At 34.2% G+C, this 23,071-nt stretch overlaps 2 protein-coding genes and 1 long non-coding RNA gene across 4 annotated transcripts in view; 2 read left to right on the top strand and 1 right to left on the bottom strand.

Annotated features, from left to right (window-relative positions):
• The window catches only part of LOC136820425 (rho GTPase-activating protein 45-like), a 46,635-nt gene that overhangs the window by 23,050 nt on the left and 514 nt on the right, over positions 1 to 23,071 (bottom strand). The window contains exons 1-3 of one of the 2 annotated variants that reach the window (XM_067076606.1): positions 8,422 to 8,508; positions 4,035 to 4,446; positions 886 to 1,120 (exon numbers count right to left, since the gene is read on the bottom strand). In XM_067076606.1, the coding sequence (XP_066932707.1) occupies positions 886 to 1,120; positions 4,035 to 4,446; positions 8,422 to 8,499 (725 nt within the window). In that variant the 5' untranslated portion in view covers positions 8,500 to 8,508. Of the gene's footprint in view, positions 1 to 885; positions 1,121 to 4,034; positions 4,447 to 8,421; positions 8,509 to 23,071 lie in introns of those variants that run through there. The other variant, XM_067076607.1, reaches the window with a different exon arrangement.
• Positions 11,944 to 21,182, top strand: LOC136820415 (uncharacterized). The gene is made up of 4 exons (XM_067076599.1): positions 11,944 to 12,421; positions 12,875 to 15,994; positions 17,020 to 17,597; positions 19,959 to 21,182. Exons 1-4 carry the CDS (start codon positions 11,944 to 11,946, stop codon positions 21,180 to 21,182), a joined length of 5,400 nt encoding a protein of 1,799 aa, XP_066932700.1.
• On the top strand, positions 21,246 to 22,842 carry LOC136820421 (uncharacterized). Its single transcript, XR_010848576.1, has 2 exons — positions 21,246 to 21,952; positions 22,170 to 22,842. It is a non-coding gene; the product is annotated as an uncharacterized lncRNA (long non-coding RNA).

Below are 23,071 nucleotides of genomic sequence, written 5' to 3' on the forward strand. Positions count from 1 at the left end.
TGGTTCTTTTCAGTGTTGCTACAATCCCTAGACTTAAAATGTTAAAGAATAAGAGGTAGTAAGAACTTTTTGCAGAAATCAAAAAGTAAAGCTCTTGTTTAATTCATCAAAATTATTTCCCTGGGACACCGATAAAGATACATAGGTTTTGTCCAATTTAAAAAAAAGATGGCTGGTGTTACTGAAACATGGCTTGAAAACAAATCCACCAACAGACACTAAAAAGCCTATATTAATGACAGAGTGTATCAACAACAAATAACGATTATTCAGTTTACAAAATCAAATAAAGCTCTAAAGTAAACAAAAACTTAATGAAACACTCAGGTGGAGAATCGTCATTAATTTTTTTTTGGAAAATAAAACCCCGGTTTTAAAAACTCATTAAATTGAGTAAAGAAAGTAGAATTTAATTTCTCCTAAATTTGAACAAAAATCTTGAAAAAAAAGGAAAAAAATTATAAATGAAATTGGAGTAAATATTTGAACATTTTAAAATATAAAAGCTCTCTTTTAATTTTGATAAAATTACAAAATAATGAGAAGAAAGGTATCAATCAATAGTATCATATTTTGTTTTGGCATAGAGAACTTTAAAAAACACCTAATCATTATGGTTTACATACTTTATTATGGATTGGTCCTAGTTAATTTGTTATGATTATTGACACATAGCTTATTCATTGACAATGATATAGAATTGATATACTCTTTTGGACATTTAGAATGATTCTTTTTAGGACTGATGCAAGATATAATATCATAAATTTTAGGAATCACTAAATTTTTGAAATTAAATTTGTTAAAAATAAGTTTATCTTTGTGATATATTTGTATACAAAATATACTCCCTTTTTTCAGTAGAGCAATTTGGAAAATATATACCTTGAGCTGAATGATAAGGCCAATTGATCAATAGCTGCATAATATTCTTCAGGGCCTTGTTCACCAATAGAATAATTATGATCACGAATCTTGCGTATGATGTTCTTTGCAGCGTCAAGTATGTCTTGTGAGTGGAGGTGTGGGTATTTAGAGAGAATCTTTTTGAGCATGCCAAGCACTTCGCTGAGTCGGTTGTGAGCGAGATCATGACAGCCTTTTTCATTGTAGATTCCATCTGAAAGAAAGATAGTTTTAAACTTGAAAGATCAAATGAAACTGTCTATTAATATTTCAGCCATCAGCTATTTAAAGTGGAATTTTCATTACTGTAGATCAAAAGTAGAGTTTTTCTTAAAAGGTTTGGACCAATGACTTTCTAGGCCCTTCCTTTGTATTCAAGCACTCTTTAGCTTAGTTAGACACAGTCAATAAAATAAGGAGGATTGACTTGTTTATCAATTCCAAGACAAGACTGGTGATCAGGTGACCAAAAAAACGAGGCACTGATGATGTTTTATTCCCAGTACAGTGTTCATTAAGAATTCATTAAAAAGGCTCAAATTCGATAACTTTTTATTTTTGAAAAATAGTTTTTGTAGCACAGAGCATCTGAAAAATTCTCAAAAATCACCAAAGGAAGTGAATCAAATTCAGAATCGCAGCACAAAAGATATCATGGACATTATTGCTTTGAATTCTTCTTTTATTTAGGCCAAATAAAAGTTAGCCTTGTTTCTGGAAATTGCGTGTGAGAGAAACAAAACTAATTTTCTGACTTGAAGAAAAAATAATGCTGAATTAAGGAGCAGAAAAATAGACCATGGAAAAAATCTTATGCTTAGAAAACATAATCAAAACTAAATTAAAGTTTCATGCTTAAAATTTTCAGTCAAGACATTCATTTTCTTTTCTTGCTACACAACATGGTTCAATTTTTTCAAGCACACTAGAAATATGTAAACAATCTTTAAAATTGTTTCTAAAGAATATACTTAAACAAATTCCTGAGTTTTATATAATCTCTACCCCATGTCTTCACCATCTCCATTTTTTGATAAAAATTGTGAAGAATCTTTCAAATTATCAGATAAAAAATGACACCAAGTCTCATAATCAGGCCATATTTTAGAAAGGTAAGGCAGTGTTCGTTGATGGCCAAAAAGGGCACTTTTTCCAGTATTTTTCAACTACTTTAATGGGATTAAATTTCGCGGTTTGGCCTATCCGCGAAATTCAACTTAATTTAGCGGATGGCACTATTGGGTGGCAATATTTTCACGATTTTGTGACTTCTACTGTCAAACCATGCATTTTAATTGTTTTGAAATACACATTATTAGCGCTTCTTTGATGCCAGGAAATATTTTGAGTTTTGTTTAGAAATATTTTGCAGATGAAGCCCTTCCAAATTTCCATTGGGATTTAATTTGGCGGATTTTCGCGGATGACACCCAAATCTGCAAAAACCGCGAAATTTAATCCCCGCGAAAGTTTATCCCATTAAAGTAAAACGGCTGTTTTTACCAATATTTTGGTTATTTGCAGAGGGGCAGCGTAAGATAACCAGATGCTTAAAGGGCATGAAAAATGACCTGATATTAGACCCCTGGCTAATAGCACTTATATACTTTTTATCTGAGCTAAGATTATGTTATGTTTCAAGAGTAAAAGGCCAATATCAAACCTCCATATGTTGGAAGAAATAAACAAATGACTTCCTATTGTAGCTGAATTCAGTTTAATGTAATTGCAGGTGATATTGTGAAAGATAAACAATTGACGAATCATTTGGGTGATGCACTTTTTTAGTTCTGTGAAGGTGAAAAACTGTGTGAATGATAAAATCAACCATTTCTTTGCGTCAACCTAAGAATCTATTCACCCGAAGGCACGAATTCTCCAATTTTTCGTGCTTGATTCAGTTTTCCCAAATTATCTGTTTTGCATGGTTGAAAAAAGTAAATTGACAAGAATTTCGGAAATTAGTTTTAATTCAAGTATATATAAAACGTACCGTAACTTGGTCTAATGTCGACACCCCTCCTCTAATTCCGACACCCTTTTTATCAGCTGAAATTTATAGAAAGGTTGAAACTGTTTTTCTTTGCTTAGTGGTCAGAGAGGAATAATCCTTTTTCAATCAGTGATTCAAGCTTTCATATTATTCCTTTCTCTAAAGAAGGGTGTCGGAATTAGACGAGGGATGTCGGTATTAGACCAACTTATGGTTCATACAATTGTCTCTCTATAATTCGATCTTTACGAGAATAAGGATTTTTCTCAAATTAGAGAAAGATTCAACTTATAACTGTATATACATTTTAGATGTCATTCCATCCAGCTGAAAGGGAGTAATACTTTATATGATATGTGATATAATAGATGCAAAAATTTTGAGCTTACAAATTTTCTGGATTGGAACAAAAATGTGCAATGTATTGATAATAATTTTTTTTCAATGATCAGGAGGAAAATTACTGTCCTGAACGTTAGCTAAGATCAGAATGCAAGATAAGATAAGAAAGTTGTCGATGCAAGAGCATGAAGACCTTGGAGCTGATGCAAAAGTTTCCACAAGTTTGATTAGTGGAAAAGTGTAAATCTAAATTTTTCCAAGCTCTGTCAGTTTTTAAAAGTTGTAACATTTGACGGTATCATTTTACAAAGAGAAACCTGTCATATATAGGGTTTTTCACCGTTGACAAGGTAAAATAGCAAAAATTATTTAAAATAACACACACAGCTAGCTGTGTCTAACTTTATTGATAGAAAAACATTGATGGATGATGTAGGTAGATACATCATCTCTTTATAAAGTGAAAAGGTTTCCAACATATGATTGCTCTTAAAAATATTGACTGTTCATTTTCATTTTGTGTGTGCTTGTTTTACATGTAAAGCTAGTTCTTATTTACAAAGAAGCTCCAACTGTTTTCTTTTCTACAGACCAGAATCCGCCCCGTATGAGTAAGGAATTTCTAATACAAACTATATCAGTTTTTGTAAATGAATGAAATAAACATTACAACAAGACCGGGTCTGTATATTACACATCGCGTATTTATCTCAGGAATTCAAGATGGAAGCCTGTTGCGAGATAAAAAATATCAGGGGGTATAATAACATGATAAAGGGACTTTTTTTCTTACTTGTCAGACTATCATTGAACGTATTTCTTAAACTATTTAAGGATTCTGAAAAGCTTCGAACATGTTTGGTCAGTGCAATAATATCGTCTTGATCAACACTCCCCATCTGGATATCCAAAACGTGCGCCTTCTCGTAAACAAACGATCGTTTCAGCAAAGACCAATCTAGATCTGTAGTTGCAGTTGGACTGCTAAATATTCCTTCGTACAAACTATGTCTTCGATCTTGGTACAAATTGACCAAGTACTCATTCTTGGTGATCGAATCTCCAGTACTTTTAGAACACTCCGTCAAATTCACCAGGTTTAAATTCTCATCATTAACAACAAACCCATTCCAAATGAAGTCACCATATAAAAGTTTATCTCCTCTGCCGTCGCTTTTTCTCTTCAGTGCTATTTTGTCAAGCGCCTATAATAAAAACCAGAAGAGAGAAAAAAATAGCGAGAGATAGTAGAATAACATTCAACCATCATATTTTTAATTAGTGACGCGTACATCCTTTTTTATAAGAATATCGGTAATTGTCACTCAATTAAACTGTACAGCCTCTAATTATATATTCTTAAATCATCATCAATTTTCGAGTCATGAATTATGCTTCACACCCCTCCCTCAGGATGAATTTACAGGAAATTTGGCTAAAACATATCGAGAAACTCGCGATACAAACACCATGTTCTTAAAAAATTTTAAGTCTTATAAGAAAAAAATTAAGGAGTATAACAATAAAACGTATGTATATACATTTTACATGAAGGACAGTCAAGCACAGTCGAATGAAAACAAAACTTAGATATATAAGAAAAAAGTTTTTCTCTCTCATTTCTCTCTACACGGTTCAAAGAGTCTGTAGATTTAAAAATTTGTGTCAAGACTGTCATTATATGTCAATTTCGTCTAGTAAACCACTCGCCTATTTCATTTTGCTCGGATTTGCTGTTCTTAGATTTTCAAAAAAACAAAATTTTCTGGAAATGACACTTGAAATAGTCAAATAGTTTGTGAATCCAAGGAACTTTGTGTATCACACCTTTCAAACGCTTTACATTTGTATTTTCATAGAAATGAGAAACTCTGCTTATATACAAAATGATCTTTTCACACAAAATTCATCAAATTAACGCTATCCGTAGAAGCACAGAAGGTTAAAAGGGGGCCTAAAATGGATTACAGGGATGCGCCGCTGGTCAAGGTACCTTTTTTAACCTCCATTAGTCCCAGGTAGGGTCGCAAAAACACCGAAATAGAAAAATCAGTCCCTCGTAGGGTCCCTTTTTTGCAAAATTTGGGGAAAAGGTAAAAACTTTGGAATTTCAGTCCCATTCAGGGTCACTTTTTTCGCAAATTTTGGCAAAATTTTTGAAAAAAACGAGTCCCAAGTAGGGTCCATTTTTCGAACCTCAGCGAAGCACCCCCGTCGGTCGGCAAGGGTAGTATCCCCCCGGGTAAAGAATATGTACATGTTTTTTATAAGGAAACCCAACTTGGCTCCAAGCCTGGAGTTTCTTGTCCAGAAAGTTTCAGCCTCAAAGTTCCTTATCGAACTCCTTTTATTTTATTTACTTAGCGCTGCTTAGTTAGGATATGCTAAGTATTTAACTTCTGTACAAGTATAACTTAGGCCCGGCGGAACAGCCGTTAGAGTTGGGATACTGAAGGATCAAAATGAGGTTAAGTTTGAGAAAAAAACCTCATTTGCTTAAAAGAGAGGATGCTGAAGTCACCCCAGTCTCCCCACTTCCATTGGGCCTGTAAACTTCTATATATTTTCTCTTTTTGACACATCGAATGTTGTTTCAGCGATATTTTATCAACTTTTTATTTATAGTTTATTGTAAAATGTGTGCAAGTTCAAGTTAAACTCTTACAGTTCGTTAACTTGATTTCTCATTCTGAGCCTGAGCAGTTCTTTAACAATTCCTTTTTTTGGGACCATTTTCAGCCTCAAGTTATCCTCTTACAAACGCGTTCCTTTAAAAAAACGTGTAATATTTTTACGGCTTTTACGCTCGGAGCGAAAAAAGATACAATATAGCCTACGTCATATGAGCTTTAAAGGAGTTTAAAAGTTGAGTTTAGTTTCACCCTCCTACTTTCCACCGAGACATCCCTGTGTCACTGACTTGGTGGGACCCCCTACATCCCCATTGGATTTTTCGACCTGGACACCCCTGTCTCACAGCCCGGTAAAACTTTTCCCTGCAGCGGGGATAAAAATTTCTATTGATGAAATATCAATGGGGATAAAAATTCTATTGCTCCAATATTAAAGAATCCAATGGGGATGGTTTTGGAGTGCAATTTTTAAACATTTGAATTTTGAATGGGGTGAAATCAAAGTCAATTTCCCAGTGGGGCCGAAGTTCTGGTGTATTTTTCCCACCGGGGACGAACTTTTTGCCAAATTTTCCAGTGGGGATGGGGTCCCAGCGGGTCTGTGACACAGGGGTGTACCTAGGAACAAAACAAAATTCTATATCATTTTCATCATTACTGTGAGAAGAGTTTCAACCGAGGCTGTAAGACAAGAGTGTACTGAGGGTCACACTCCTAGTCCTTTGATGATTGGAGGGTCGGCTTTTCGATAACGCATAGTAAGGGATCTTGAAATTCTAAATCTGTTAAAAAAACGCAAAAGTTAACCAAGTTAAAATCAATGAGCAACCGCACAATTTTGAAACATTTTTTTTGGAAAACGCTCAATCCAAGGCAAATGAATATTGTTACCAAAGTGGCATGAAACTGCCAGTAGCGGAATAAAAAAGATCTTTTCTTCCTGACTGGAATCCAAGGTTTATACTTTAGAGGGAATGTGTATATTTTCATGTATTTGTTAAGGAAAACCGTTGTGTATTTTTGATTAAAATTATGGAATTTTGAGTGAAATTATCATAACACTACTATCACAGGAAAAATGTTTAATAAACTCCGTATCAAAGATCCGCCGTCAAACTCTAGCAGATGTAAACTCTTCTCGGTGGCAATAAACCCCACTGTTTGCGAATGTTCTTTCGGCTTTGGGCTTATTCCTTAAATAATGATTTGGTCTACTAGAAATGTTAGCCAAAACCATGTAGCCGGTGATGAGAAGCCGCCCAACAAGTTTGAAATGACCAGAGACTGATTCCCTATTTTCAAAGGAAAATTTTTCCTGTACTTTTGAGGGTAAATCATAATAATTTATGCATTTTGAAAAAGAAAACAATTTCATATATTTTTCGTCATGGTTTAATTTTGAAGGAAATTATTAGAGAAATTATGTTACCTAGTTTACTTTTACGATAATTGTTTTTTTTGTACCATCGTACCATCTGAGCTACAATATTATCACACATATTTCCAATAAAACATCCTGTGTTACAGACCCACTGGGACCCCTGCCCCCCTGAAAGATTTGGCTAAAAAATTTTTCCCGGTTGGAAATTACCCTACAATTCCAGCCCAACTGGGAAATTGATTTTGATTTTATCCTCATTTAAAATTCAAAGGGAAAAATTGCACTCCAAAACAATTCACACTGGATTTTTCGATAATTTATACCGTATATCATCATTGATATTCTGAAAGAAATTTTCATCCCCACTGTAAGAAAAATTCTCATCGGGGATTCGAGTCTAGTTTTGTTGTGATAAAAGAATGGACCTTACTAAACTAATCTCGGTGAGCAGCAAACGAAACCGAAAACTTTTTCTCGACGAGTTACACATTTCAATCTTGACGAGAACTAATTTTGACAAAAAGTTGAGGTTGGGGTAATTTGTTTTGCAAAAAAATAATAATTCCAACTGAGAAGCTTCATTTAGGTCTCGCCTATCGGTACTTTTTGTATTTTAGGATAGCAATAGACGATATCGCGTTTAGATAAAAATGCAATGCATTCTGGTTTCTCGGGGACCCTCAAGGGAATTATAATCTATTCCAGATCATTATATAATCCTTATAATTATAATTCCTTTGAGAGTCCCCGAGAAACCAGAATGCATTGCATTTATCTAAACGCAATATCGTCTATTGCGTAGCCTGGCGTAGCGAATACGCAGAGAAGTCGGGATCCGCGTTTTGACAAGATAGGAAAAAAGTGGACGTGCAGAAAGCCAGTGAGTACTCAAATACACACCAAATAGAGTTGGGCTAAAACCTAGCTGTCTTTTGGCTGAGGATGGCTCCTATCGTGAGTTTCATAGCGTAAGAATACACGCTGGGAAGATAAATCCCGATTCTATTCAACGCACACTCAGCGAATACAAGCAAGGATTTTGGATGAAGCCGTACTAATCAAATCATAATGTAATTGCGAGATACGCAATAAGATTCTTATAGTTCGTATCAACTGTAGAAGGCTCTTGAATAAAGTCATATTGACAAAACAGAAAACACTTTTACCTCAAATGGTACGTCATTCTGAATATTGCCGGTAGATCTTCTTTTCTTGGTAAATGGCGGTAAAATGGATCGTTTCATCGTTTTACTTTCTTAAATTGTTGATAACAAAGGGACTTCAAAATTCATGATGGAATCATAGATTTATAAAGCCCAAAGGGCTAAATGTCGTGCTTTGACTGGAAAGTGTGCCGCGGTTAGGTAGGAAATACTACCTAGATCACGTGACATTACAATAGCATTTCAGCGCTTGACCATTAAGAAGCTTCGCGGGTTTTAGAAAACAATAGCAGCAATATTTTCTGTGATATTCACTTTTTCTTTGCTTGGAAGAGCTTAAAGCACGACATCTAGCCCTTTTATGGATGGAATAAACACACCCAAATATCAGCAATGACCGATTCGAACCCCATCGTTTTAAGGCCGGTCTCCACTTGCGCGCGCTTCGATCGCACTTTTTCGAGCAAAGCTGTAACACCATTGGTCAAAAGAAAAATGAAACAACTCCATTGGCGCGATCTGACGTAACAGTTGGAAAAAGTTGAAATATGTTTGTAAGTTGAAACTTTTTTTCGAGCGAGCTACATTTTTATTACGTAATCGTTTTTCCAAGCAAGGATTGAAGCCAAAAGGTGCAATCGCAGTGCGCGCAAGTGGAGACCGGCCTTTATTCACCCCATATGGATATTGCTCTTGAATTTCAAGTATAGGTTTTGGAATTTAATAAAAAATACTTGACCAGCGTGGTAAAGTGCACTCAAGTGTATTGTTTCGTTTAAAGACCACAACAACCAGATCATTTCCACATTCAAAACTCTTACGATACGATTATACCCTGGATCTTTTGTTGAGATACTAAAATTAAAAATTACCTCTTGAAAATATTTAATGTAATTATTCAGATCTTTATGAACCCTGGATCTAGCTTTATCACTCATCTTTGATGGGAGTGGTACCCGCAAAGAAGCTATAGCAGTGTTAAAAACGTTAAACAAAGGCTAAGTCATCATAAGTATTCGAGGAAAAGTAGATCTAGTTGCGTTCTCGATGCATTTACACCACTATTTAGTAGGGCTACCATTTAGGTACCAAAGCTCCGAATAAAAGATTTTTTTTCGCCTGGATTGAGAAACGGCTTCCATAGGATCTACATAAAGCTCAGTGGTATTGGAGTATAAGATAAGACCTATCGAAATTTTCACCTCCTAAATTTGCAAAACCACAATTCATTTATAATAGCCAATCAGGACTTTCGAAAGACGGCAAAAGAAGAAAAAACCCATCATCAACAAACAGCAACAAATCCCCGAAATTTTCCAGACAAGAAAAAATTTCAAAATTGTCATCAAAACTGTAAGACTCTACAAAAACACTATCCTCGCCGTCTGTGTATAATAAGCAATGTAACATACTAAAAATTTCATCAATAAAAAAATGCCACCAATAGGCAAATTCCTTGCAACTTCAATTTCATTTACACAATCAGATCACGAAATAGAAATGTTTAGCTTAACAGTATAAAATAATTTTTTGCAACATGAAAATACAAGTCTTACAAGTATCAAAAGAATAAATGTAAACAAAAATGTAGAGGATAATGCCGGATTATTTTTGGCACAAAGTCTTTTTTCTGACATTTGTAGTATGCATATGTAGTACTACGGTGTATATGTTGATCACCCACGCCAAGCATATCGAAGTGAATGTTTCTTATAAGAACGAGGCTCGGTTTTATGCGTTCAAAATGTACACATTCAGGTCGTCTTAAAGTTTCTAAAAAGTTCCAAAATTTTTTAAAAAGGGGCTTAAAATCGGCATTTATGTCTATTTTTTGTGCAAGATGAATTTTATAAGCAAACAGTATCAACTGTAATTATTTAGTACACCAGCTTCTATCCTTTTTACCGACTGAATATAAATTGATAACAATAATATGAGCATTTCTTGTCTTTAGTCTTTGTTTTAAGGTTTTGGGGAACCACTAGTCTGAATCGCAGACCTCTACAAAACCCCAGGTAGTATAGTATCTATAAGGGGATGAGCTGGAGTTTTTACAAGAGACTTCACTAATTGGTTATTTGAAGTAATAGAGATGACATGTTCTTTAGAAAAAGTAACAATATTGTTTTATTACAGGTCTTACAGGTTAACGACCAACCAAATCAAACGAGAGCTTGTAAAAACTCCAGCTTGTCCCTCTATAAGGAGCACGAATCTGTTAGTGGATGCAGACAGCCTATGTACCCACCAAACTTATGGAAATTTTGTCCAAGGTAAGGAGCATTGAGATTGAAGCTCCGTAGGAACTAGAGATTAATATTCGACCTTTCTCAAGCAAGAAAAAGTGAGTCCTTAAGATTGCTCTGCAGTTAGAAATTTTAGAAAAACACACGGGTCACACTTTCTGGACACGTTCTCTTATTTCCCATCTAGGACTTTCGGATCTAGCCCCCTTCGGGGCTTTGAAATCAATGGTAAGGACAACTGACTTCCAAAAGTGTGTGCAAAATCAACAGTTCGGCAATATACCTTTTTCATGAAAAAAATTAATTGAAAATTTCAAAAAAATATGCCGGCGGCTGCTCTTGAAACGACCTACCATACGTTTTCCAATCTTACAAAAGTACACTGTAAGGGTTCAATATGAGCAAAGATATATGAGTTGTGATATTTTCATTTTTATTTATTTATTTAAAGACAATTAACTTTTTGCCCCCGCAAGGAGCGCAGCGACTGAGGAGGCACTCATAGCTTCACGCAATATATTGGACTGGAATCTCGATTTTTTGCGAATTGTTTTTGTTTTTGTGTTTGCGTCGTAATCGGCTTTCCGGCCAATTTACTACTCCGTGATTTTACGGTAGCATTTATAGCCTAGCAAATAGCTTTTCTTTTTACACATGAGCGGCGTTCATAGCCTAGCAAATAGCTTTTCCTTTTACATGATGAGCGGCGGACGTTTTTCTTTATTTTTTTCTTAGGAGTTTTTTGTCGTAGATTGATTTGTGGATTAAGTTTTCAAAAGCAGGTAATTCTTTGACATTGCACGTTTTTGTTTTAAAGAGGCCATTTTGATTTTCAAATCTGTTCTGAAAGCTCTTTGAGCAAGTCCAGTAGTCGATTTGCATTAATTTTTTTCAAAAATATAAGATATAAAACACAGTGAATTTGCTGACAGTCAAATTAAACAATCTGTCTCCTGTCTTAGACATTCAGATTGACTTATCTTTCGGCCAAACAGTTTGATCAGCACGTTCAAACTGCCACAGTTCTGAGAGGAAACTCAGGGCTGGGATAAACACTGTCAAACCCAGTTTGAGTAGCACCCTCAAGCTGATTGAAAGTGAATTAAAGTAAAAGAATTATTGAAACTGAATTACACTGCTTATTTAAAAAAGTCTGATTATAAAAGAAAAGCCAAATATTAGGGGAAATTACGTTCTGTGAAACTTTTGTTTTGAAGCATAAAATTTCAGTGTCACTAATAAATTACAGCTTCTGCAACAAAGAAATTTTTTCTCAGTCATGGAAGAGGAAGACTTTTTAATTGATTTAGACACTGCATTGAGTGTTGCGCATTTTCAAAATTCAAGCAGAACAACTGCTGGACGTACCTTTTCTTGCGCTGTTGATTGTTTTCTTGAAATATGTTACCGCTTGCTTCTTCCAGAAATTAAAGATAAGATGTTGTTTGAAGAATCAAGTGAATTTTTTACTTTGCTTCAAATAAGTGGGTCAATGGAAATTCCATTTGAAAATAATAATAACATTAAAAGTAATGCTTTTCGACTGCTGGATGAAATTAGAGAACCGTTATGGTCAAGAATCATTGGGAATTGTGATACATTTAAGAAAAGAGATTGTAACGCAGAGTTCCAAGAGATTTTTGGAAGTGACATTTTCAAGAAATTGTCAGAAGGAGAGAGACACATTTTTGAAGCGAGCTTTGTAGTTCAAGGTATTTGTAATACTTGTGGTAGTGAAAAAGAACGTAGAGAAACAGGTAACATTGTTAGTATCCTTTCAGAAATTATGTATCCAGAGATTATGATTGATGCAAGTTCATGGCCGAACTGTTTATTGACTTCTCTTATTAATCCAAGCTCAGTAATAAATTGCAATACTTGCTCTGTCAATATACCGGCACAGGTTCAAGCTGTTGATCTTCCAAGTTTTCTCTTGATAGAATTTTCTACTCCATTATGCATAAACAATTGCAGATTTTTTGAGCAGATTTTAGTGAAAGAAACTAACTATAAATTACATGCCATTGTAAGGAATTGTGGTGCCCATTTTGCTTGTGGTATATTTATTGAAAATAAATGGGTTTACATTGATGATTTGAATCCTGACAAAATATTTTATCAAAACATTAATGAAATGTTTTCAAAAAACAATGGAGGATGGTTCTTTGCGTTTTATAGAAAAGCTTCCGAAATGATTGATTTTGTTATAGGCACCACGGCTATTCAAGAAAATTATTTAAAGGACGAAAAAACTCATAACATTATTCCAAAAAATGAGCCCAAAAAAGAATATCCTAATCGGAAGAGAAACATAATTAACTATGAAGGTCTTTGTAGCAAAAGTAATAAGAAAATTAAACTTGACAATTTATTTCAAAGTATTGACAAAAAGGTAAAAAATTTGAAACGAAAAGCCAATTATGAGCCTGCTAAGCGAAAAGCATATTATGAACCTGAAAAGCGAAAATCCTATTATGACCCTGAAATGCAAAAATCATATTATGACTCTGAAAAGCGAAAAGCATCTTATGACCCTGAAAAGCGAAAAGCATTTTATGACTCTGAAAAGGAAAAAGCATATTATGACCCTGAAAAACAAAAAGCGTCTTATGATCCTGAAAAACGAAAAGCGTCTTATGACCCTGAAAAGCAGAAAGCGTCTTATGACCCTGAAAAGCAAAAAGCATCTTATAACCCTGATAAGCGAAAAGCTGACTATGAGAAAGAAAAGAAAAAGCCAATTTACAATTCACAAAAGCGAAAAGAAAAATATGATCCAAAACAACGAAGAGAAAGGTACAATTCGCTAAAACAAAATAAAAATTCGAAAACCCAACAAAAAGAAACGGAGCTTAATGGAAATATAAAAGATTTTCAGAAATCCATGAAGTTCTCAATAACTCAATGTCAAACATGTTTTGAATCCTGGCCGATAAAAATTACGTCAAAAGTAAACTCAGTCAATGATTTCATTTGTACGCGTTGCAAAAGAGACAAAGGAACTCCAAAAAAATTCAGTGCGGATAATAATATGAAACCAAGTCCCGTGCCAGAAGCATTGAAAGGTCTCACGCAAGTTGAAGAAATGCTAATAGCTAGAGCTTTTCCAGTAATGCAAGTGTACACCCGACCAAGAGGGGGTCAGAGAGCTTATAAAGGTCACGTTTTAAATTTGCCTCATAATGTTCAAAAAATTGCAGATGTCCTACCACGAGAGCCCAGCGACATTCCTGTAATGATTTTTAAAATAAATGGGAAAAATAATACCTCAAAAGAACTTGTCGTTAGACGTGAAAAGATTTTACAGGCATTATTATGGCTGACAGGAAAAAATGAACAAGGTGAACCTAATAATTTTCTATATAGTGAAATCAATATAGATATGGAAAGGCTACAAAAGCTGCCTGAAAATGGATTCATTGACTTACCAGACTTGCACATAATGAATGAGAAAAATGATATTGAGAGCGGTGAAGAAAATGAAAGTGACAACGAAAATGAAGATGTCAGTGAAAATGAAGAATTACCAGATTTAGGTCCAGTTAATGATGATAACAATGAACGTGTTTTTGATGAAAACACTGAAATGAAAAGTTTCTTACCATCTAAACTAAATAAAGCAAAGGAAGCTGACTTAACAAAAAGTGAAATTTTGAATACAAAAACTGAAGTTGATATAGGAAGTACTCCACTTAGTGAATTCAATACACCCTACTTAGCAAGTCTTGCATTTCCAACATTGTTTCCAGACACAAAAGGTGACCCAACTAATCCTGCAATCATAAGGGAAATAGCAAAAAGTGAAACAGAGAGTTTTGCTGAAAAATTGAAACATTTAATCAAATTTGCCGAAATTGATGACAAAGGAAAATGGTTTTATAGATTTGCATCTCATCCAAGATTTTCCTTTTGGGGCTTCAATATGCTGTATAGAAAAAGATTGATTAGTCAAGGAAATTTTTTTATCAAGCAAAACCCAGGTGAAGCTAATTTGAGCATTGAAGATTTACAAGATCTTGTTAGGGATAATGATCACTATGTAGTAATGAAAAAACTACAAAGATACTCAAAGAATGTAACAGGTACGAATGCCTATTGGTGCGATGTCAAGGAAAAATTAAAAGCCACGATAACACAAATGGGCACGCCAACTATATTTTGGACATTGAGTATGGCTGATTTTCACTGGCCAGACATTCATGATTTATTTTCTTCAAATGACGAATCTGAATATGCTGATTTTAGACAAAACATTGTTGATAATCCTCATATAGTAGATTGGCTCTTCACTGAACGAGTAAAAAGTTTTGTAAAACATTGGTTATATGAATCTTTAAATGCAGAATGGCATTGGTATAGGTTTGAATTTGCTGTTATGCGTGGTTCTATACATTGTCACGGTTTAGCAAAATTGAAAGATGATCCGGGAATATGTGAGTTGACTGAGAAGGCTCTGCAAGGTTTTTTGGCTCAACAAACTTTATCAAATCAAACAGAGATTGACCTTGAAAATAATACTCTTTTAAATCTTGCTGTAATCGAGGGAAACAATGCTGAAAGGCAAATCTGTGATTATGTAGATTCTTTAATGACAGCTATGAATCCAATTGAAGGACCTGTTGATGAATGGGAAAAGCCAAATGTTCATCCATGCAAAAAAAGACTTGAGGATATACCTGAAGAGGATTTAGAACAAGATTACATAGATCTAGCAAATAGCGTGCAACGGCATACAAAATGTAGTTCAGCCTATTGTCTAAGAACTAAGAATGACAAACAGGAATGTCGTTTTAAATTTCCTTTTGAATGCTGCGAGAAAACACATTTAACCTTTGAAAAAGTAAAATTGAAGGGATGCGGTGAAAAGTATGTTCCAAACATTGTTCTGAAAAGAAATGATCCTAGAATGAATAGACATCAACAACTTCAATTACAATCATGGAGAGCTAATTGCGATATACAAATTATCCTTGACCACAATGCTTGCTTGAATTATATTGCCAAGTATGCATCAAAAGCAGAAAAGATATCTGATGTCGCAAAAGAAGCGTTTACATCTGTCATTGGTAATCTTTCAGGAAAGGAAACTTCTGGTAATATTTTTCGAAAACTGATTATCAAATCTGTCGGTGAAAGAGACTTTAGTGCTCAAGAAGTAATGCATCAAATTATGTCTTTGAAACTACATTGCTCTTCATTTGATGTTGTAAGTTGCTCTCTTGAGGGATCAAGACAAATGAAAATTGACAATGATGGCGTTGAAACCAAAACCTCTTTCTTAGATGATTATGCTTCCAGATATGTTTATGAAGACAATGAGATTAGGCAAAGTAACCTCATAGATTTTGTTTCGAACTGGAAAATAATAGTGAGGTCTGTTAGCACATAAAAACGTAAGAATACTTCAGATGGTGATTAAAGCATGAAATTTGGCACAAATGATCCTTAGAGGGTCTAAATCTTAATTTTAAACAGTAACACCAAATTTTGCCACCTGGCCACCTGCCAGATGACGTCATCAGGTGGCTGGGCAAAAAATTATTTTTTTGAAAATATTCAAAATGTGATGGTATCAGCGGAAAGAGCATGAAATGCTGATGAAAATCGAGGTATAAAACATGCCTTCAAAATCTTCCTATCAAAAGTTATGAAGGTTTAAAGTTTTGTGATGACGTCATCATAAGCCTTTCCAGGCAAAACCTAAAATCCCGTAATAACGGAACTAGTTGACCAAATTTAGTGTTTTATACATGAATCCATGTCAAAATTCGAAGTTCCATCTGATGCTTGGGTCTAAACAACATAGGAAGGCTTAAAACATCCAAAAAAATTAGTTAGGTTGTACACTGTGTTCCTGAAGGGAGAACGCTGCGTTGATTTGCCTTGTAAAGCTCAAAATCTAAGTTTTAGTATTCTGTAGGATTTAAAGCTTTTAATTCAATTTGAACATCAGAATCGGAAAAAGCAATGAATTTTGATATGATTTCATGTATAAAACATGAAATTTGGTCAATTTGTACCAAAATTACGAGGTTTTTAAGTTTTGCCTGGAAAGGCTAATGATGACGTCATCAAAAAACTTTCAACCTCTATAACTTTTGATAGGAAGATTTTCAAGGCATGTTTTATACCTCAATTTTTATCAGCATTTCATGCTCTTTCCGCTGGAACCATCAGATTTTAAATATTTTCAAAAAAATAATTTTTTGCCCAGCCACCTGATGACGTCATCTGGCAGGTGGCCAGGTGGCAAAATTTGGTGTTACTGTTTAAAATTAAGTTTTAGACCCTCTAAGGATCATCTGTGCCAAATTTCATGCTTTAATCACCATCTGAAGTATTTTTGTGCTAACAGACCTCACTATAAGTGCTAAAGACAAAAAGATTCAAAAGAGGAAAAAGGCAGTTGTTGTTCGTACTTTTCCAAATTATAGTCCAAACCCAAAGAGTGACAGTTATCCTTTATTTTGTAAATTCCAATTGATCAAGTACAAACCATGGAAGGATTCTGTAGACAGTCTCTGGGAAGGTTTACAAGCAACAAATGAGACATATTGCCAGAAATGGAAAGAATTCATTAACAGCTCTTTAGGAAGAGAATTCGTTCCGAATTGGAAAAGGCATTACATCAATGCAAACAATTTTGAATATCAGGTTGAAGATGAAGAAAATGAAGAGGAAGAAAGTGAAAATATTTTTTTACGTGAAGATTGGATGGATATAGCAGACCTGAATTCCATGCCCAATAATGTTTCTACAGAAAATCAACAATATTGGACTGATTCTTATGATTCTTATACTCAAGATCAAATTAATGCAATGCCCTTTTGGATTGAAGAGAAAAAAAAGACTTTTGAAAACGATAATCCCACAGATTATAGTCAATATCAAGTTGAGAACTTAAATGCAGAACAGCTCCAAGCTTACAATATTGTACATGATCATGCTCAAAATATAAATGCTGACCCTTTACAAATGATAACAAGAATCGCAAAATTGCGACTAAATATTTCCTTAAAAATTAAGGTCATTATTGACATATATAAAAAAGCACACATAATAAAGTATACATATATATTTGTCCAGAAAGAACTGGCATGTTGTTTGCTTTGATTTGGTGTTTAAAAATATGTACTTATCAGCCCTAAGAATACAAATTTGAATATAATAAGGGCAATAAGTCTGGTTAAATGTTACTTTATTCACAAGATTTAAGGATTACTGAAAAAATACTAAAACTTTACAATAAATTTACATTACGACAAAGTAAAAATCTATCTTTAATAGCAACAAAGAAAAAAAATGTGGCTCAAAGTTTTAAAGCATTTAAATAGCTTGTAAACAGTAGACCTTTTTTTAAAGAGGCAGCCATATTGAATAATTATGTACTCCAACATAACAATGATACAGCCATGCATAATTACTGTATCATGCATATTTTAAAAATTCAGTAGGTATAGAGGATTCAAGATTTGAAAACAGACACTGCATTGGTTTACAAGACTAGACTAGAGAAAGATGTCAACCATCCACACGGTTCATGAAAAAAATAAAGTATTAAGGAAATATTTATCAAAAAAAGGTTCTCTTTTTTTTGGTAATTAATACACCGTTTAACCCCGGGGGGGTACTAGGGCAAAATGGGTTACGGGGATGCTCCGCTGGTCAGGGTTCCTTTTTTAACCTACACGAGTCCCAGGTAGGGTCGCAAAAACACCAAAATAGAAAAATCAGTCCCTCGTAGGGTGCCTATTTTTGGAAAATTTGGGGAAAAAGTAGAAAATTTGAGAACATTTTGGAATTTCAGTCCCATTCAGGGTCACTTTTTTCGCAAATTTAGAGTGCCACGTAGGGTCCACTTTTCGAACCTCATCGGAGCAACCCCCGTCGGTCTACAAGGGTAGTACCCCCCCAGGCGTTTAACAGGTGTCGGTTGCACACGCGTATGAACAATTTTCTATTGTTTTGATAACATCCAGTTCTCATAAGAAAACCCAGCAGAGAAATGGTAGGTAAAGAACTCCTTTTAATCATTAATCATTAACTTCTTTTCCTCTTGATGAATTTTTGTGAAATTTTCAGGAGAGATACATAAAATTGTCATTAATATCATGTTCAAACATCTAAAACATTCTCTTTAAAGGAAGGAAAAAAATGGCAATGTTTACATTTCTCTAACCTTCCAGCCACAGTACTAAAGTGAACATTTTTACCTACCGCCTCTACGGTGGAGATGGCGAGACTGTTAAACGGTGTATTCCAACAAACAACAATCAATATACCGTAACAGAATCCCACGGTGTAAACATTATCAACCAACAAAACCCACACCACCAAAATTGTAAAAATAAGTCAATATAATTTCTATCAACAATTTCTCGTAAAATATTTTATTTCCAACATTCTGACTGTCTGATACCAATCATGGCTGGAGTCATCATGTGTAAGAGTGACTGTATATAACAACAAAAGTTTATTGAAAATCATCCCACGGTCATGGTGAAGCTAAAGATTTATCAACCAAACAAAACTGACGCCAAGTCAAATCTGTCGCTTAAAAATTTCCATGAAAATTACAATCGAAACTTATCTCATAAAATGCTTTTTTCAACATTCTGGAGGTGTTCAAAGTTAGAGGTATCATATGTAGAGCCAATCAATACATGAAAAGTCATTTGCTATCCCATTTGCCATGAGATATAAAAGTCAAGAAATCAAACAATAACCAACAAATCATGTCTCTTCACTTTCATGTCACATCGTGTTTATATGGGGTAACCAGAAAGTCAATCCACAAGAACAGCCATCTTCCTTTATTATGGAGTGTTCCAAAACTATTGGTAGGTTGTTTGGAAGTAAAGAAACCCACACAGTTTGATTTATTTTAAAGATTTAACTTGGTGAAAACAAACTGCATCTTTCTAGCAAAAACTCATGTTTCAACCTGCTACATAACAATTGCCAGTCGGGTCTGCTACTAACATGTAATAGTTTTATTATAACCGGGCTTGAGAATCCGTAAGGAACTTGTAACATATATTATATATATAGTTTTTCAGTCGACTCGAATCATGATACATTACTGATACTTCACTGGGTGCATTTTTCGCTGTGAAATTAAAAACGGGCGTCAGTCAGGGCGTACGGAAGGCGTTTTGACACGGGAAATTATGGAGAAAGCCCGTTTTAATAAATATTTCCCTTTTGGAAAACGGGAAATATTTAATTACTGGGATTGCAGGAAGTGGAAAGTCATATTTAATAAATTGCATTAAAAAACTCCTTGGCAAAAAGTGTTTATTGACATCTTATTTTGGTATTGCTGCCTTTAATATTAATGGAAGAACATTGCACAGCACTCTCAAATTGCCAATTCGAAGCAAGTTAAAGCACGAACTCAAAGGAAAGTCACTTGACAATTTACAAACTGGCCTTAAAGACATAGAGTATATTATTATTGATGAATTCTCTGTAGTAGGCCAAAGATTGCTAGGCTGGATAGATAGTCGCTGCCGTCAAGCAACAGGAAAATTAGAAACTTTGTTTGGTGGAATGTCTATTATATTAGTAGGAGATGTTGCACAGTTACCACCAGTCATGGATGATGTATTGTACCATTCTTTTCCAAAAAATGAAATTGCAGTTGCAGGTTATCTGGCCTATTGTTGTTTCAGAACTGTCGTAAAACTTAAAGCAAATATGAGATCTGCTGGTGAGGATGAGTCACAAAAGAAATTTAGAAAGGCTTTGAAAAATTTGAGGAATGGAAAATCAACAATGGAAGACTGGAATTTTTTCTTGACCAGACAACCTGAAAAAAACCATGTTGATTATAATAAATGCATCAGGCTATCTTTTGCAAATGAAGTTGTCAGAGAACATAATGGGAAAATGTTGGATTCTTTACAATCACCCATTGCAGTCATCAAAGCAAAAAATACTCCACCAAGTGCGTCAAAATCATCCTCAGAAGAATTTGGTTTAGCAAATGAAGTTTTCCTTGCCAAAGGTGCCAAAGTAATGCTTACAAGAAACTTGTGGTCAGATGTGGGACTTTGTAACGGAAGTTTAGGCATTGTCAAAGACATAATATTCCAAAGAAACCACTTGCCACCTGCGCTTCCTATAGCTGTTATAGTAAAATTTGATAGATATACAGGGCCAAGTTTTTTTGATGACGAAGATAATTGTGTTCCAATTGTGCCTATTATAGAAACTTCATCTGAAGATAACGTACAGAAAGAAAGAATGCAAATACCTTTGAAACTTGCATGGTCGATAACTATTCATAAATCTCAAGGTCTTACATTGGATAAAGTTGTAGTGGATTTGGGAAAGAAAGAAAGCATGGATGGTTTAACTTATGTTGCATTATCACGTGTGAAAAAGCTAAGAGACATGGTAATTGAATCATTTCCATTCGAAAGAATCAATAAATTGAGTGAGGGTAAAAGATTCAAATTTAGAGTACGCGAAGAAAGCAGACTGGAAGAATTAGCAGCACGAAACAAGCCTTAGAAGTAATAAGATGGAATAATTTAGTATATGTCATGTCAAAATCATTGCACGGGGGGGGGGGGGCTCAGGGCAGGGAAGGATATTTAGCAAAAAGCAATATTTTCTTTTCTTTTCTCCTTTATTTTCTCTTCCTTTGAAATACATTCTTATCCAACGAGTGAAATTATTTAGTACTTTTTATCATGAAAAAATTGATGAATTTTAGATAAGAAAGATTTCAAAACTGGTCCAACTACAGGGTGTCCTATGAATAATTCCCCAGAACAATAGATGAAAACATTCTTTTGTTTTAAGAGGAATTTTTGATGGGATACTTGCCTAGACTTTTCAAATCCTTACATTAGTATTATTTTTTTTTATCCTAACTTATAGAATATTATATTGTTTTGTAATACATGAATTTTTTATATCTTAATAATAAATTTGAAGGATATTATATTTTTATACAGAATTATTGAAATTACGTATTATTTATGTTTTGTACAAATTTTATTTGATTGATTGAATTTACATTTATTAGTTCCAAGTTCCAAGTTGATTACAATAATGTGAATGTGAATTGATGTTTAATCTTTACCACAGAACAATAATGAACAATGATAAAAATGATAATAGTAGAACAATGAATGAATATGGACAAAAGTGATTATTTTTGGTGGTTGAATTGGCAACGAAATTCCCTTGTAACGAAAATTATTCGATAATCGTCATTCAGCATACTCTACTCCCAACAACAATGCTTAAAAATCCTGTATTATGGAACTTTGACAGTAAGTACAAATAATTTTTTCATTATGTACTTTTATTATTATAGGACTTGGTTTTATTAATCTTTTATGTTTAACCTGTGTTCTTGTTGATACTTTCCAGGCACTATTTGGGAAATTAATATCAAAAATTGAAAGAAACTTGTGAACTATTTTGAGGAAATTTTAGTACACTCACCATATTATCATCTAATTTCATGTTTCTTATTTTCCATTTAAGCTTATCTTATGAAAGAGGATTCATTTACTTTGACAACGCAATATTGCCTCGTTACTGCTACGATTACCACGTTACGTCATCATTTTCCATCCTTCTACACGATATTGCTGTTACAACTGCAAGATAACTGGCATATCAATTTTGTCCATGAGATCCCTTGTCATACCGTTGGAAAAAGTCCTGGATACGCTATTTCCTGATTTCTGCTCGTCAATATTGCCTCGTTACTGCTACTATTACCACGTTACGTCATATCATTTTCCATCCTTTACACGGCGCTGTTACAGCTTCTAGATTACTGGTAAATCCATATAATGTAAACAATTTTGGATCACGATATCCTTTGTTTTAACCGTTGGGAAAATTCCTAAGTACGTTGTTACCTGTCAATTTTTGGTTCCTGCTCGTTATGTTTCTGGCTCATAGCATTTCTTACTTATGCTGTTTGGTTCTACTATGGGTCATTTATATTACAAATTGGTTGGAATATAGTAACATGTCTTTTGAGTGTTTTAGTATCTGTAATTGACTCTACCTGGACACTTTTGCTAATGAATATTTTAAGATTCGTATTTTATTATTTGTAAAGGTATTTCACGTTTTTAGAAAAAAATATATTTCATTTATGTAAGCTTTATCGTTGATATCTCAAAGAAAATGCTTTTGAGAAGAATCATTCGAATTATTTCTATAATCATTTCCAAACTTTCGCTATAAAGCATTAAAAAGCTTTAATAAGCATTAAAAAGCTTTAATAAGCATTAATTAGTCTTTATAAATGCTTATAGATAGGCATCTGTAGCGGGTGGCAGTTAGTGAAAGCTATGGCTAGTGTAACACAAAAGACCCGTGCCGGGACTGGCTCCGGTAATAGTATATACCAGTTTAAGAAAATTTTTTTT

This window comes from Clytia hemisphaerica, unplaced genomic scaffold (assembly GCF_902728285.1).
Source record: "Clytia hemisphaerica strain Z4C2 unplaced genomic scaffold, Clytia hemisphaerica genome assembly, whole genome shotgun sequence".
In the NCBI taxonomy this organism is placed as follows: Eukaryota; Metazoa; Cnidaria; class Hydrozoa; order Leptothecata; family Clytiidae; genus Clytia; species Clytia hemisphaerica.